General features: G+C 38.5%; 1 protein-coding gene and 1 long non-coding RNA gene across 7 annotated transcripts in view; one reads left to right on the top strand and one right to left on the bottom strand.

The window, feature by feature from the left end:
• smarce1 (SWI/SNF related, matrix associated, actin dependent regulator of chromatin, subfamily e, member 1) overlaps positions 1-8,615 on the bottom strand; it is a 28,333-nt gene extending 19,718 nt beyond the window's left edge. For all 6 annotated transcript variants that reach the window (XM_008113385.3, XM_062957411.1, XM_003222459.4 and 3 more), the window contains exons 1-3: positions 8,475-8,615; positions 6,486-6,529; positions 3,482-3,525 (exon numbers count right to left, since the gene is read on the bottom strand). In XM_008113385.3, coding sequence (XP_008111592.1) covers positions 3,482-3,525; positions 6,486-6,492 — 51 coding nt within the window. In that variant the 5' untranslated portion in view covers positions 6,493-6,529; positions 8,475-8,615. The remainder of the gene's footprint in view (positions 1-3,481; positions 3,526-6,485; positions 6,530-8,474) is intronic.
• Positions 8,616-8,776: 161 nt separating this feature from the next.
• LOC107983005 (uncharacterized) overlaps positions 8,777-16,155 on the top strand; it is a 118,936-nt gene continuing 111,557 nt past the window's right edge. Inside the window, exons 1-2 of the long non-coding RNA XR_009999687.1 lie at positions 8,777-8,863; positions 16,025-16,142. This is a non-coding gene — a long non-coding RNA (uncharacterized LOC107983005). The remainder of the gene's footprint in view (positions 8,864-16,024; positions 16,143-16,155) is intronic.

Genomic DNA, 16,155 nt, shown 5'->3' with positions numbered 1-16,155 from the left:
GTAGGTTTATGTCCTGTGCTACCAAGCTCATAGCAACTTTATGGCATTAAGTAATATAATGCCACCCCAAGGGTTGATAATGTAAGAAAAGATAGTTCCTTCAATGTCCACAAACAATAATACGAAAGTCTCCAATATCTTTCTTTTCTCCATTATTCAGAAAACGAACAATGCCCAATTCAGAAAGGCAGTAAAGAAAAAATTCACTTCTCCAATGCTTCCAATATGGGGAGCAGGGGTTCTTGATCACTCATCTGCAGCTCCAGCCATATTTATTATAGAAAACCAGTAAGATTTGGAAGCCTTCATCAGTCAGTATATAGCTTAGTTCCAAGCCTGCCGAGTCAGGACAACAATTAACCCTCTTAGAGAAGAATTATTTCAAGAAAAATGGTTATTTCACTTTGAAGCTCAAGTGCTTGCTTTGGGTTTCCCAACTTCTTTTTGATTATTAATCTGCTTCTGCTCTTATACCGCTTCTCCACACATGTGATTAGTTCTTCCAGATATAACAGCCTGGTCAGATCTTGGCTGCAGTTCGTGTGTGCTGCTCCAAGTAGTCTTGTTTACATCAGTGGTGCTTTTCCACTTTCTGTTCAGCCTTTTCCCATGTCCCACTACAATCAGAGCTCAAGGAGAAAGTCTCATGAATTATAATCCCTAGAGTCTTCTACCTGACTGAACTGGGTGGTGGAGTTGATGTTTGGTGGAGTTTTAAGTATAACCCTCTATTTTGTGTTCTCAACATTTGCAATGGCAATCCTATCTAGTCAGATTTAATATTTAAAATCTCAAAGTCTCAGTAAATCACAATGGGTAGGATCTCAGACAAGTTACTGTATATGTGGCTGTGTGATTAGAATGCTGTTGTCAGCTCCCTATGAGGAAGAAATGTGCAGTAGAGTCTTACTTATTCAACATGAACGAGCCAGCAAAATGTTGGATAAGCAAAAATGTTGGAAAATAAGGAGGGATTAAGAAAAAGACTATTAAACATCAAATTACATTATGAATTTAATAATGAAGCACCAAAATATCATGTTTTACAACAAGTCTGCCACTTGTTTGGGAGTGTGGCTGCACTTGTGTTGTTGATGGGCGTGTTGACCTTTTGCATGTTGCTGCCTAGAGAAACAGCTGTGGATCCGGGTGGGAGGCAAACTGCATTGGATAATACAGAACGTTGGATAAGCTAGACCCTACTGTACAATCAAAGTCTGCCTCATTATTTATATAATGTCAAATGCTGATTTGATTATTATGTCTGAATAATCCAAAGTTTTACAATTAGCTACCTGCCTGGGGACTGTGATGCTCCTTAGATAAGACAGTAAATAGTATGCTTTGTATAAATATCTTAGAAGCATTATCACCCAATCATTAAATTTGGCTTCAGAAAACTGGAATGATAATGTCTTAAGTATATCTGAACAGCAGTGAAACTTAGGCTTCAGTATATTTCCAAGAATGAGAGCTATCCAACATAAATCAAACACTCAATGGCTATTCTCAATTTAAGAATAATATCTGAATTCAACTGAACAGAATAACCATCTATATTCTTAGTACATCACTATTTTCCTGAGATATTTTTGTAATCATACTCAGTTCACTTTTTAAAACATTTTATATTGGTGTATTGTTATACAGGTGTAACCAATGTATTGGCAGTTTAAGGACCAAAGCACTGTTGAGGACTAGTAATAATTGAAATGTAGAACACAATCTGTTTTAGCCTGCAAATGCACTTAGGCAACTTAAAAACAAACATAGAACATTATACATCACTTGCAAATTATGCAAAATATCAATAGCACAATTAATTGAGAGAAAAAATAGTGCATTCAGAGAAATGTGTGGAAGATTGTGCAAGAATAATGGAAAAGGTCAAAAAATTGAAGCACATATCAAAGATATGGGTTCTGGTTAAAACTGAAAAGGACCAAAAGAAAAAGTCATTGAAAGGGGCACCAGTGATGCTGATATTCACAGCTGGTTCTTCAACAGACAAGTAACTGTGGTTAAAAATTAAATAATGCAACACAGGTCCTTTCTTTCATAGCTGCCTATGATATTCCACTCATGTGTAGCATCCCATATGTGATAATAAAAAGTAACTCATAACATTTCACATGAACAGGCTACTAAATACTCGAGTGGGACCAGCAAATGAAATATGTAAAATTAAAACTATTTTTGTAAACAGTGTGTGTGCTATACACTCAAGACCTAACACAGAGACCTTCTATCTTCACATAAATCTGTTAGCATTTCATAGCTCTTTATGAACCCATTCTCCTACTACTTTCCCAAAAGGTTAAGTGCTCAGTGACTATAAAAGAGATATCAAACTGAAAGGGCACTTCACAGAACACCCAACAAAACAGCTAACATCGAATTAAATAACGTTTGGCCACAGGAGACCTCTCAGAACACCTTTTCAACTTGTTTCAATTGCGCCTGTGTGCTTTTATCATTCTGTTACTTTCTGTAATATCATTTTAGTAATTTTGGTAATATTTTGTATTTAGCACTTTTAAAATACCATTAGTTACCCAGCCTCAAGGTCATGAAACTGAAAGAATAACAAATATTTTAAATATGCATTTTTCACAAGCAGATACTCATAAAACAGATATTCATTGAGATAGATCTAAAAGGCCTTAGAAATAAAAAATGGGTTAGCAAGCATCTCAGTTAACAAATATTTTCATTATTTTCCTCCCACATTAAAAAACAGGTTTTGTGGAGATACAACGGAGTAGATCAGACAAATTGGGGGGGGGGGGCAAGAGACAGGGGTAAAACCCATTTGTAGTGGATTGCTCCTTCTGGCCATCCTGAGAATGATGAGCAACTCAAATGATCTATGAAATGAAGTGAGGCCACAGTAGGTGCCCCGTGTATAGCAAAATCAAGGTTTACTTTTTGCAACTGTAACAAATTATTTTGCAGCCATGGGTGTTTGAATCCATGGATGCAAAACCCATGGATATGGAGGACTGACTATACTAGAGGGGATGGGTTGGGGAAATGATTTCCAATACTCATGGTCTTATCTCAGCACTTTTTAAAAACCAAAGCATTAATTTCCTCTTATTTCCAGCAATGTTTGCCACAAATCTAAGAAATTAATTAGCTTTGATATTTTACAAAGAAACCAACATCTAGGTACCTAAGTTAAAGAGGTAGCCCAAATGAACAAAATCATAATATTTTTAAAAAATTAATGCCAAATACAAAATACATCTATATGCTTGAGACTACAAGTTTTAATTGTTAAAGACAACTAGTGACAGTAAAGAGGATTCCAGAAACTGGCTGGCAAAGACTTCCATAGTATGGATTTGAATCTGAATTTAACATCAATATATCACCAATGTGATTCAGTGCATGGAGTCTCTTATACCTTCTGCTCTGAATTAAATTGAATTCAGCCTTTAATGTTTGTCAGATGAGAAAAAAAACTTTCTATACTTACGGTTGCGGGGGCTGGGGTGGGTGGAGGGGCATAAGATGGCCTTTCTGTTTTAAAAACAAAAGGGAAGTATAATGACTTTTATAGAATAGTTTAACAATAGATAATGCAAGGAGAGTTTATGAAAAACAAATCCAACTTAATGAGGGAAAACTGATGTGGTGAAAATAAGAAAGATAATTAATTCAGGAAAGTACTTTAACACTACTACTATAGTGTCCAAGTTGCTGCTAAGAACTCAAGGAAATAAACAGACTGTGTAAGCCAACTGTGTAAGCTTTTTTTCTATTTCATGAACATTTGGGACTTCTTCACATGAAGCTTTTGGGCCTGCTGAGTGTCATCAGACAACGTTGGCTTGGCCCCATCCATATTTCTCCTGAAGTGGAAGGGAAGAGTTGCAAGACGCTTCCTCCTCCATGACAGAGAGGAAAGTGTTTTTTGCACTTTGCTCTCAATTTCTCCATATGATGGGGGAAAGGGCAGTGGGGCTGTGCACGGTGCCACCCTTTCTCCCATATGATAGGGACAGGGCACCAATATGCCTTTCTCGTCCCCACCATATGATGGGGAAGGAGGGAGGGCACATGGGGTGCCACAAGCTGCCCCACATGCCTTTCCTTCCACCAGGAACTGCTGAAGAAATGCCATGGCCCCAGGGGCTGTATTAAGAGGTCCTAAGACTGCTGGCTGAACCACTAGCTAGAGTGATAGCATTCTCAAATTACTGTACTCTCAATTTTTTGCTTAGTATACTTAGTTCACAAATGATCCAACATGGAAACTCTTAGACATTAGTGAGAAGGAAATGCTTGAAGCCTTCATTCACATATGTAGGATTTATCAAGGAAGTATTTGCTAAGTTATCAATCTAAAAACTGAGCTAATATGAAAGTTTTCTATAAGAAGACTGTCATGCTAACTTTCAGAATCTAAACACCAACACGGATTAAAAGTGAATGGCACGTTCAACGCCTCTGTTTAAGGAGCTCCACTGGCTGCCATTTACCTTCCGAGCCCAATTCAAGGTGCAGGTTCTTACCTACAAAGCCCTAAACGGTTTGGGACCCGCCTACCTTAGAGATCGCATTTCCCCCTATGAACCCGCATGATCTCTTCGCTCGTCGGGGGAGGCCCTTCTCTCGCTTCCACCACCCTCGCAGGCGTGGTTGGTGGGGACGAGAGAGAGGGCCTTCTCTGTCATGGCCCCCCAGCTTTGGAACTTGCTCCCTAGGGAGATTAGGCTGGCCCCCACCCTCCTCTCCTTCCGGGAGAACCTGAAAACCTGGCTTTTCCGGAAAGCCTTTGATGAGTGAATTCTGTTGGTTCAAGTTGTCTGCCTACATAATAATAGACCCACTGATTCGCCTTCTTATTGTCATTATTGTCATTTCTAGTACTTTAATGACTATGTCAATTACGTAACTACCTCCCCCCGATTTGACCCATTCGCCCTTTGGCCTAGACTTGTGTTTTATATCTGTTTTTAACGCTTTTTCCTGCTATATTGTTTTTATGATGGTTTTACTGATATTGTTGATAATTTATGTGTTTTGATTTGTTTTTATATTGTGATGTTGGGCAAGGCCCCATGTGAGCCGCCCCGAGTCCCTACGGGGAGATGGGGCGGGATACAAGAATAAAATTATTATTATTATTATTATTATTATTATTATGGAGCTATGATCCTAATATTACAGTGTTTTGTATAGATGTTTGTTTGATGTTGTTTCTGTAAATGCATATGACCATTGGTCAGAGTATTAATAAATCGATTGATCCCTAATACTAGTGCAATATACAGGATAGTAATTTTGGTTGGATACATCACAGAAGAATGGCTTGTATAATAGATTTCTGGTTTCCAGGATTTTTTAAAATGATAGGAGCCAATGAACTCACTGCTGGAAGCCTAAAAAGTTTAATTTTTTGCTATAACATGGGATGCAAGATTCTCCTCATCCCAGTGTGCCAATGATAGACTCTTGGTATAGACAACTGGAAACACAACTTCCAAATTTACTGCATTATAGGAATAGTGAAGTGAGAGCAGTTTTTTAAAAAAGAAAAGAAAGCAAGCTGTGGAGATATGGATGAAGGATTTGGAAATGATAGGGACTCTATTGTTCTCTGTCACTTGGTGCTGGATTAAGACTTAGCCAAGTTTAGGACACTCTGAACGTAATGGTTACAAATAATGACTGGAGTTAATTACAGTGTTCCCTCACTTATCGCGGGGGTTACCCGCAATACCACCCGCAATTGCAATACCCCAAGACCACCCGCAATAAGTGAAAATCTGCAAAGTAGGGGTGCTGTATTTAACTATTTATACATTATTTTAGTAGTTATACACTATTTTAAATCTTTATCAATCAATTATGTGTTGATAAATCGCCTTTATGATTTATAATATTCTTTTGAAGTTTATTGAAAAACTGCGAAACAGCGAATCCGCGAAGTAGTAATCAATTTCAAAGGGACTAAGACAGACATCCACAAATTGAAGCCCTCCAGCTGTTTAGGCCTCTAACTCACAGAAAACCTGACCATTGAAAAGCTGGCTAGGGATTCTGGGAGTTGGAGGCCAAAACAGCTGGAGGGTCGCGATCTGAAAATGCCTGATCTAAGAACTACTGAGTTTGGATCTAACCTATTAATGTTTTGATTTTACAGCTTAGCAATGTTATTTATGCTTTTCTTTTTATTAACTGCTTGGCTGGGACAAATCGAGAAATGCCTCCAAGTTTGTCTTGGCCTTTATGCCAATAAATGTGTGTGAATGTAAAACTGCTTAGGGTAGGTGGTCATAGAACCAAGTTTATAGTTAGCATAGCAGTGACCGTGCACTATTTCAAAGGACCACACGACACACTTTCTGGATTTGCAGTGTAAGATTTTTAAGATGAAGAATTCTCATCAGCAGTGAGCCACAGAATGAAATAAATTGAATTGTATATGAATTTCTTACACAGAATAAGAAATAGAAAGCATTTGCAAAACTTACTTGACATTTTGGTAGATAAAATGTTCAACCAGATGGTATTAGATCTGAAAAACAGTAGTAATGGTAGAACAATATTGTAAACCATATTCTGTCAACACATCATGCAGAATACAACACAATTTACTAAGACCACCGATAGTTTAAAATGCACAGTGGATACTAACTACAAACAGACTACAAATTCTACAACCCTAGTATTAAGCTAAACTTTTAAATATGTAAAAATGGCTGGTATTCCTATTATTCAGGAAATCTATAATCAAGAGTCACCAAATGTCACTAATATAATGACATAATATTACTAAAATGTTTTCCTCCATTCATTTTTCTAGCATAGAGAATACATAATGAAAGAATATAGGAAAACATTATGTGCTGATTAAGATATTAATACAAGAGCAAAGGAGACCATTACTGAATTTCATATCCTGCATTTACTTTATGGTGCAAATCATACTAGTGATGTAGGTCTTTATGAAAACACCAACCATAATTGACATAAAGTTTATGGAGCTTGGTACTTTTAAGACAGGTTAAGAATATATTTAAATATACAATACAGCTAAACTCAATCTATTGATCTTGCTATTTTATCGTGAATAAGAAGCATGTGACCTAGAAATATAATCCTTATTCAGTTCTTTTAAAGTTCAGTTAACCCTCTACATTCACTTAAGAATGTAGGACCTGTGTGAAAATGAAAAACAACGAATGAAGGGATTGCTGTATTTTTACCTGAGGAAATGCTGTTCTAGACATTTCTAGATCTTTTAGTATGACTCTATAGTTGACCTGCTGGAAACTAAGCACTGAATTCATTGTCAGTTACCCATCAAAGTACTAACTAGTGCTAACCAAACTTAGCTTCCAAGATCAGATGGGATCTGATGCCTTTAAGGTACTTAGGCTATTTGGTTTGCCTCAACTACAGCAACAGAAAATAGCTACACATAATTCATTCAATAGACTGCACTATTTCCAAGATATGAGCAGAAAAAACCCACAACACCCAAAATAGGAGAACTTTGAATTTAACTGATTTTATAATACTGTTTATATTTAATTGCTTTAATTTTTGTACATTTTAAATTGTGTACAAATGTTTTATGTTAAGCTGCTTTGAGTCCCCCTCGGGAGAGATAAATCAGAGTATAAATATAACAACAACAAGAATTGGGGGGGGGGAGTACTGTGGCAGTGCTTTCCTGTTCATATCTGGGAAATAATTCGGCCTAATAAGTGAGTACTTATAATTATTTTCTTTTGTATTACTAAGGATTGGTTTTAAGGAGGCCCAAGACACCGGACAAAATACCTTCTGTTTTTTAATTGCTTCGATTATATTGCTTATTTATGTAAGTCACCTGTTCTACTTATGACAACTTTTTGTTCTTTTGAAATCCAAAGAATACTTATGCAAAAAAAGAAGTCAACGTTAAATCATTATAATAATTAGGAATTAGAAAATAAGCAATAAAATTGAAGCAATTAAAAAACAGAAGGTATTTTGACCGGTGTCTTCGGCCCCATCTACATGGCTATATAATGTAGTTTGTGTAAACCAGACATGGGCAAATTTTGGCCCTCCAGGCGCTTTGAACTTCAACTCCCACAATTCCTAACAGCCTACCGGCTGTTAGGAATTGTGGGAGTTGAAGTCCAAAGCGCCTGGAGGGCCAAAGTTTGCCCATGCCTGGTGTAGACTAATATAAGGTACTTTAACTGCATTGAACTGCATTATACGCGTCTACACTAACCAGATAATTATATGGCAGTGTAGATGAGGGCTGGGGTCTCTTTTCAAGCCGGCCTCAGTGCTTATCGTTATCGTCAACGACGAAAAAAACCCTCCTCTCAGAACTGGGCCTCCCCTCACACCGGCCTGGAAAGGCCTATGGACCTTGGCGTGGACGAAGAAAGAGGATTTCTGGGGTCCGACACCCCAATATTTCTCCTCAGCCATGCCCCAGCCACATCCTTCAGACTCACCCGCGTCCCACTCGGGCCCAAGGCCTCTCTCGCTTCTTTTGTCTCGACACGAACCAAGAAAGGCGGGGATGGAGAACGAAGGCGGCGGTGAGGCGGTCTCTATTTCACTATTTCCGTTCCTGCTTCAGAACTTTCAACACAGACCTCCCTTTCGCTCGGTCAAAAAAAAAAGGTAAAGACCTAACAAGAAAATCCTCCCAAGTTCCATTAAAAACACACACACATATACTTTCCTCCTTTTTAATCCCAAGCTGTCCTCTCTCCCAGGGTTGCCGTGGTAACGTCGTGAAACTGCGGTTTTGAATTCCAAGTTAAGGAAGAAAGGGAAGAGAAAGGGGACGGGAGCGTGCTGGATGACGTGATGACGTCATCGGTCGGCGTTGCATGAGGTGCGTGATGAACCCACACAATCTGACCAGCGTTGGGATAGTGGCCTGAAAGTAGTTGAGTTGTTGCTTGTTAAAACAGTTGCTTTTTAAAACAATGTTCCAAGATGGGGTTTGACATTCTTTCTTGAGTCAGGTCCCTTCCACACAGCTGAATAAAATCCCACATCTGCTGTGAATAGGATATATGGCAGAGTGGACACAAGGCCCTTCCACACAGCCTTATATCCCAGAATATCAAGGCAGAAAATCCCACAATATCTGCTTTGAACTGGATTATCTAAGTCCACACTACCATATATTCCAGTTGAAAGCAGATAATGTGGGATTTTATTCAGCTAGTGTGAGGGCCCTTCCACACAGCCCTATATCCCAGAATACCAAGGCAGAAAACCCCACATCTGAGTGTGGACTCGGATAACCCAGTTCAAAGCAGATATTGTGGGATTATCTGCCTTGATATTCTGGGATATAGGGTTGTGTGGAAGGGCCCTGGAAGGGGCCATAGATAACCCTGTTCAAAGCAGATATTATGGTTATTCTGCCTTGATATTCTGAGTTATATGGCTGTGTGGAAGGGCCCTCAGACTCTACCTTTCCTAAGACCCCTTCCACGCAGCTGAATAAAATCCCACATTATCTGCTCTGAACTGGGATATATATGGGATATATGGCAGCGTGGACTCATATTCCAGTTCAAAGCAGATATTGTGGGTTATTCTGGCATGATATTTTGGGTTATATGGCTATGTGGAAGGGCCCTAAAGCTACAGGTCTCTGGCCTCCAACTTGCCACTTCACATCACATTGAGAAATTTCCCAGTCATAGGACCCTTCAGCCTCTACTCAAACATGGAGAGGCACTGAGGTCATCACATGAATTAAACTACTTCATGTATAGCCCTCCGTTGTTGAAAAGTGGCAGAAGTGTCCTTATCGTGTCAGAAACTAATTCATAATGTATAAAAAACCACAAACAAAGTAAAAAACTTGGCATTATACTAAATTTCCTTTGCCCAGAAGCTGGCCACTTCAAGCGCCTCTGGTGTTATAAGAAGGTCCTCCATTGTGCATGTGGCGAGGCTTGGGCTGCATTGTAGTAAGTGGTCTGTGGTTCTTCTCCACACTCGCATGTCGTGGATTCCACTTTGTTTCCTAAGTTTGGTTCTGCATCTCATGGTGCCAGAGTACAGTCTGTTCAGCACCTTCCAAGCCATCCAACCTTCTGTGTGCTCAGGAGGAAGTCCCTTATCCAATATCAGCCACAAATTGAGGTTCCAGGTTTTAGCCTGCCACTTTTAGACTCTCACTGCGGAGGAGTTCCTTTGGGTACCTCTGTAGATGTTAGGAAGCTGTTTCTTAATTTATGATGTTGGCTTGCTGGCTGATAGCAGAGGGGGAGGCTAATCAGTTGTGGGATTACACGTGGCAGTTTTGTCTGCCTTGTGTGATAAAGTCTTAAATGTATTTGCAATTCTGCATTGACTTTCTCCCACTTTTAAGGCAATCTGAACATTAGGATCATACACATCAGGAATGCTTCTTTTCGTGGTCTTTCTGAATGGGGGAATGGACACCCAGTACGTTCAAACAACTGCTGGAATGTCATAGAATCATAGAGTTGGAAGAGACCATAAGGGCCATCTAGTACAACCCCCTGCCCTGCAGAAACACCAAATCAAAGCATCCCTGACAAATGGCCACCCTACCTCTGCTTTAAAACCTCCAGAGATGAAGACTCCACCATGCTCCGAGGCAGCATGTTACACTGCCCAACAGCTCTTATCATCAGGAAGTTTTTCCTAATGTTGGTGGAATCATTTTTTTCTGCAATTTGATCCATTGCTCTATCTCTATCTCCTAATCTCCAGAGCAGCAGAAAACAAGCCCATACCCATCCTCAATGTGAAATCCTTTCAGATATTTAAACACGACTATTGTGTCCCTTCTCAGCTTCTTTTCTCCAAGCTAAACATACTCAACTTTCTAAGCTGTTCCTCCTCCCTTCTGGACATTGTAGCTTTTCAATATCTTTCTTGAATTGTGATGCCCAGAACTGGACACAGGATTCCAGGTGAAGTCTGACTAAAGCAGAATACAGTGGGACTATGGCTTCCCTCAATTTCAACATGATATTCCTAGTGATGCTTAGAAAAGCACTGGCTTTTTGAGCTGCCGCATTACACTGTTGACTCATGTTCAGTTTATGGTCTACCAAGACTCCTAGATCCTTTTCACATGTCCTATTTTCAAGCTGGATGTCACTCACCCTGTATCTGTGCATTACATTTTTACTGCCTTAGTTTAATACTGTGCATTTCTCCTTGTTGAAATTCATTTTGTCAGTTTTGATCCACCTCTCTAATCTGTTAAGGGCATTTTCGATTCATTGGATGAAAAGAGAATTCAGGATGGTAACTATCACTTCAACAATCCGGTTTCAATAGTGTAATATCTGTAAAGATATGTTTGGTTTTAAAATACTATTTTTCAGCCAGAGGCATATGAATAAAAAGGAGAATATTCTTTAAAACGGGTGTCCAAACTTTTTAGGACTCATGGTCCCTCAGCCTCAGACTCAGAATATTGGGTGACTTAGAAGGCATTGAACAGACTGCGCTCTGGCAGAGCCAACCTTAAGAAATAGGGCTACAAAGTGGAGTCCATGACTTGCAAATGTGAAGAAGAGCAAACCACAGACCACTGACTACAATGCAGCCTGAGCCCTGCCACATGCACAATGGAAGACCTTCTCACAGCGACACCAGAGGCACTCCAAGTGGCCAGCTTCTGATAAAATGACATTTAGTATAATGCCAAGTTTAACTTTGTGTTTTTAAATACATTATAACTGTACAGTATTCCCTCACTTATCGTGGGGGTTAGGTTCCAGAACCACATGCAATAAGTGAAAATCCACGAAGTAGGAACACTATATTTATTTTAATATTTATACATTATTTTAATAGTTATACACTATTTTAAGTCTTAATTGTGTGTTGATAAATCGCCTCCTTCTCCTCCTGTTGCCGCTTGGGCTCCTTTTCTCTCCCTTTGGCTTCTCCTTCCTCCCTTCCTTAGGCTGTAAATTTTAATTTTTTATGATTTATAATAGTCTTTTAGAGTTTATTGAAAAACCGTGAAACAGCGAATCTGCAAAAAGTGAACCGCAAAGTAGTGAGGGAACACTGTATTCTCAATTTGCTTCTGACATGATAAATAAATAGCCTGTTTTGGGGGAGGACAGATTATAATTTGAAAAAAAAAACACATTTCTTTGCACATTGCATGTATCTTATTTGTAGTGCAAAAAAACCATGAAAGAATACAATATATAAACAAAGAACAATTTTAACCAACGTAAATGTATCAGTCTTTCGATGGGAAGTGTGGGCCTACTTTTGGCTGATGAGAGAGTTAAGTTAATCAGGATGGTTGTTGTGTGTCTTCAAGTCATTACAGAAGGAAAGAATGAAGAGAGGAAGGAAGTCAAGAAAGGGAGGGAGGAAGGGAGGAATGAAAAAAGCAAGCAAGGAAAGGAAGGAGGCCTGGAGGGAGAGGGCCAGTGGAAATTTGAACAGGAGCAGCAATTGGCCTCCGAGCCGGAGTTTGAACGTGCCTGATTTAAAACAAACATATGATTGAAAAAGTAAATTAAGATAATTTCCCAGATGGTTTATATATTTTTGAAAACATACACTGTCTGGAGAAGCAGCCAACTATCAAATCATCTCCAAACATATGTTCACCCATTCTTCCACACTACCTGTATTTTGTCTTAAAATGTATTAGCTCTAAACACTTTGAAGTCTGATTAAGAGAGATTAAACCTATCATGTCAGTTACGATGTGACATTTCCCTGGGTGTGTGGATAGGTTTTGTTATGTCTATTTATTTTAGATGGAAATAGTTCAATCTCACTCTTGTGGCATGTCTGAATAAAGAGAAAAATCTAAAATCTATCTAGACTTGTACAGCTAAACAAAATATTTACTTTCAATGAGGAATTTGCGTATTCACTTCCTTTGAATGTTTGCTATTTGTTCTGGGTTCAAAGTTAAAGAATAGCAAAGTGCTGATTTTTATCCTCTCCTCTTTTTTTCTTTAAGTAGATTTTTGAAAGTAAATACTGTAGTACTTTTTATGGTGAAGGTTATTACTTTGTGAGATTTTTAAAAAGAGATAATGATAGTTGGCAGTCATTTGACGGATAGGATTGCATCTATGGCAAGACTTGTGTAACATTTAAAGGGTGTTTGTATTTTTGCGTTGCTTTCGCTAGTAAGTCGCTGGTTGTGCAATCATGCTGTGACTTAAGCACTGATTTGCTGGAATAAACTATTAGTGAATGTTGGCAAAGCCAAATACGGGAAAAGAAACACTTATAATATTAAAAAGAGTTTTACCTAAGAAATTTTGACAACTCGGGGTTTGTATCACCTTTGTTCCAATTATCATTCATTCTAAAAAACTACTGTACATTCTATTTTTTAAAAGGAACTCCAAATAATAAACAGAGATTAAAACAAAAGCTGCCAACTTGCTGCCATTTGTTGCTGCCAACAAATGACAACAAATAATACCAAGTATAGGTGCTCATCTCCATTTCTAAGCCGAAGAGTCAGCATTGTCCATAGACACCTCCAAGGTTATGTGGCCGGCATGACTGCATGGAGCGCTGTTACCTTCCCGCTGGAGTGGTATCTATTTATCTACTCACATTTGCATGTTTTCGAATTGCTAGGTTGGCAGGAGCTGGGTATAATACCAAGTATAAAATAATAGAAATGGAAAGTCAAAACATCTTTTCAGATTACACTGTTATAATATTATTATTCTACTTTAACTTTTTGGGCAACATTTTACAAAATCCTGGGATTTGCAGTTTATACTGGATCTACACTGCACTATATTCCAGATTATCTGTTTTTACCTGGATTATATGCATTTACACTGCTAGATTATTTGGGATAAGCAGATAATCAGGTTTAGATCCTAGGATATAGGCCAGAATAGATCCAGCTTTAGGAATGGGTATTTAGGATTTTCAGCCAGTAATTATTGGTCTTCACTAAACGCAAAGGCCAGAATTACCAGGATTTACATCCCTGGCAATTAATGTAGAATAATAATGCTATAACTACAGTTTAGAGAAGACTCATGCCCTATCTACACTGACCATATAATCCAGTTTTTGAATGCAGATTACCTGCTTTAAACTGGATTATATGAGTCTACACTGCTATATAATCCAGTTTAAAGCAGATCATCTGCATTCCGAAACTGGATTACATGGCAGTGTAGATGGGGGCTGCTGATGAAAAGAGACTTCTAGTGAGGTCAAGAAGAACAACGAGTAAGATCAATCTAGTCATATGTGGCAGGAAATTCTAGAATCTAAGAGAGATCTGACAGAAAACTATTTGTTTATTGGATTTATACCCAGCCTTTCCCCAAAAATGTGATTCATCTTTCAGTGCTTTGCAAGACATGACTTTGATCAAACATACCATCTTTGAAGAGCTTAGAACCTAGACAGGATTAAATAAGAAAAATAATATTTTGGTTAGCTGGTGATTATTGACAGTTTAGAGTTTGAAGAAGAGATTGTATTACTCCAATCTTAGTGTCTTTGCTGTTTGCTCAGTGTGAAGTGCTCATTCTCACCTTTCTTCTGCAGGGATGGGAACTTGTAAAACTCTTGATACTGTTTGCAAATGTCATCATCCATGATCATAGGCTTTACTGGCTATTCCTGATGAGACCTTCAGCCATCTGGCCACATGAGAGCCTTAAGACTGTCCGTACTTTTATGCACATTTCCCCCTATATATCATCTTAATCTATTAAGATCATCTGGGCATCATTGTCACCATATTCTGCCATACTCACCATATTCTACCATAATTAATTATTAGATGGTACAGAGGGAAGATTTCTACACTGGCCTTTATTCTGTAGAACTATTTCCTAAACATCTTCCACTTGTGACTCCTTTCCACCCAAGAAAGTTTTATGTGACCCCGGGTTTATAGGTATGTAAAATAGGTAAACAAATCCAATATTTACTTATAATAAATCAACATTTGCAAGGCTTTCTAAACAGGCTGATTTTCCTGTTGTGAAGTGCAGCTGAAGCATTTTTTGCAAATACAACTGGATGTTGTTGTTAACAGATTTGTGTGAATGGGTGGTGTTTAGAAACGTTTTACTATTGCCATTTTTGTGACCCCAACATTGAGTTGGGGAACCTCTTACAGGGACAGGACCCCAGTTTAAGAAGCAGTGGTCCCTTTTTATATGATTTTTGTGGACAGGTAAAAGGTAAAGGTTTCCCCTGACGTTAAGTCCAGTTGTGTCCGACTCTGGGGGTTGGTGTTCATCTCCATTTCTAAGCCAAAGAGCCGGCGTTGTCCGTAGACACCTCCAAGGTCATGTGGCTGGAGTGGAACGCCATTACCTTCCCGCTGGAGTGGTACCTATTGATCTACTCACATTTGCATGTTTTTGAACTGTTAGGTTGGCAGACGCTGGAGCTAACAGCGGGCGCTCACTCTACTCCCCGGGTTTGAATCTGGGACCATTCGGTCTGCAAGTTCAGCAGCTCAGCGCTTTAACACTGAGCCACCGGAGGCTCCCTTTTTATATAATTTTTGTGGACAAGTACTATACAAACCATTTTTACTTGAAAATGCTTTTGCTGGATTATACCATGTGTGCAATTTTTCTTTTTTCTTTTTTTGCTGCTGTGTTTAGTTTTTCTTCTCTTTTACAAGTAGGAATGTGGGAATGTATAACTTTTTTCTTACATTTCTCAAGATCCCATCTCCCTTCCAAGTTGTGTATTGTATTGCAAGACTTTCCCCCCAGAAACTTGTCGATATTTTGGTACACACTTTTCCTAATCTATACATGTTTGGAGATTTCTTTAAAAATACAAATTGCACTTTGATTAAAGTATGCTCTTGCATTTTTCAACTATCCAGATAATCATGCCTATTTGTGAAAAATTCATTGAAAAAGAAGAATTCAGGGCTTGTTGTTTGTTCTGAGTGTCAATAAAAGAAAGATATAGTTATATTTTCATTAATATTCATATAGTTCACATGTTAGATAAATTCATAATAAATCTAAATTAATTCTTACTTCATTTCTATCTCTAGTTTGTGTACTGAACATCTGGAAAGAAGACAAATAAATGTGAATATAGCACTTCTGGTTGCTGACATATGAATACGAGTTCTTCCATTCCTGATTCCTTTTTTAGAAGATCCACATGATGTAAATATTATAT

Source organism: Anolis carolinensis, chromosome 6, assembly GCF_035594765.1.
Source record: "Anolis carolinensis isolate JA03-04 chromosome 6, rAnoCar3.1.pri, whole genome shotgun sequence".
Taxonomy (NCBI): domain Eukaryota; kingdom Metazoa; phylum Chordata; class Lepidosauria; order Squamata; family Dactyloidae; genus Anolis; species Anolis carolinensis.
This window is presented reverse-complemented; position numbering and strand designations above follow the sequence as displayed.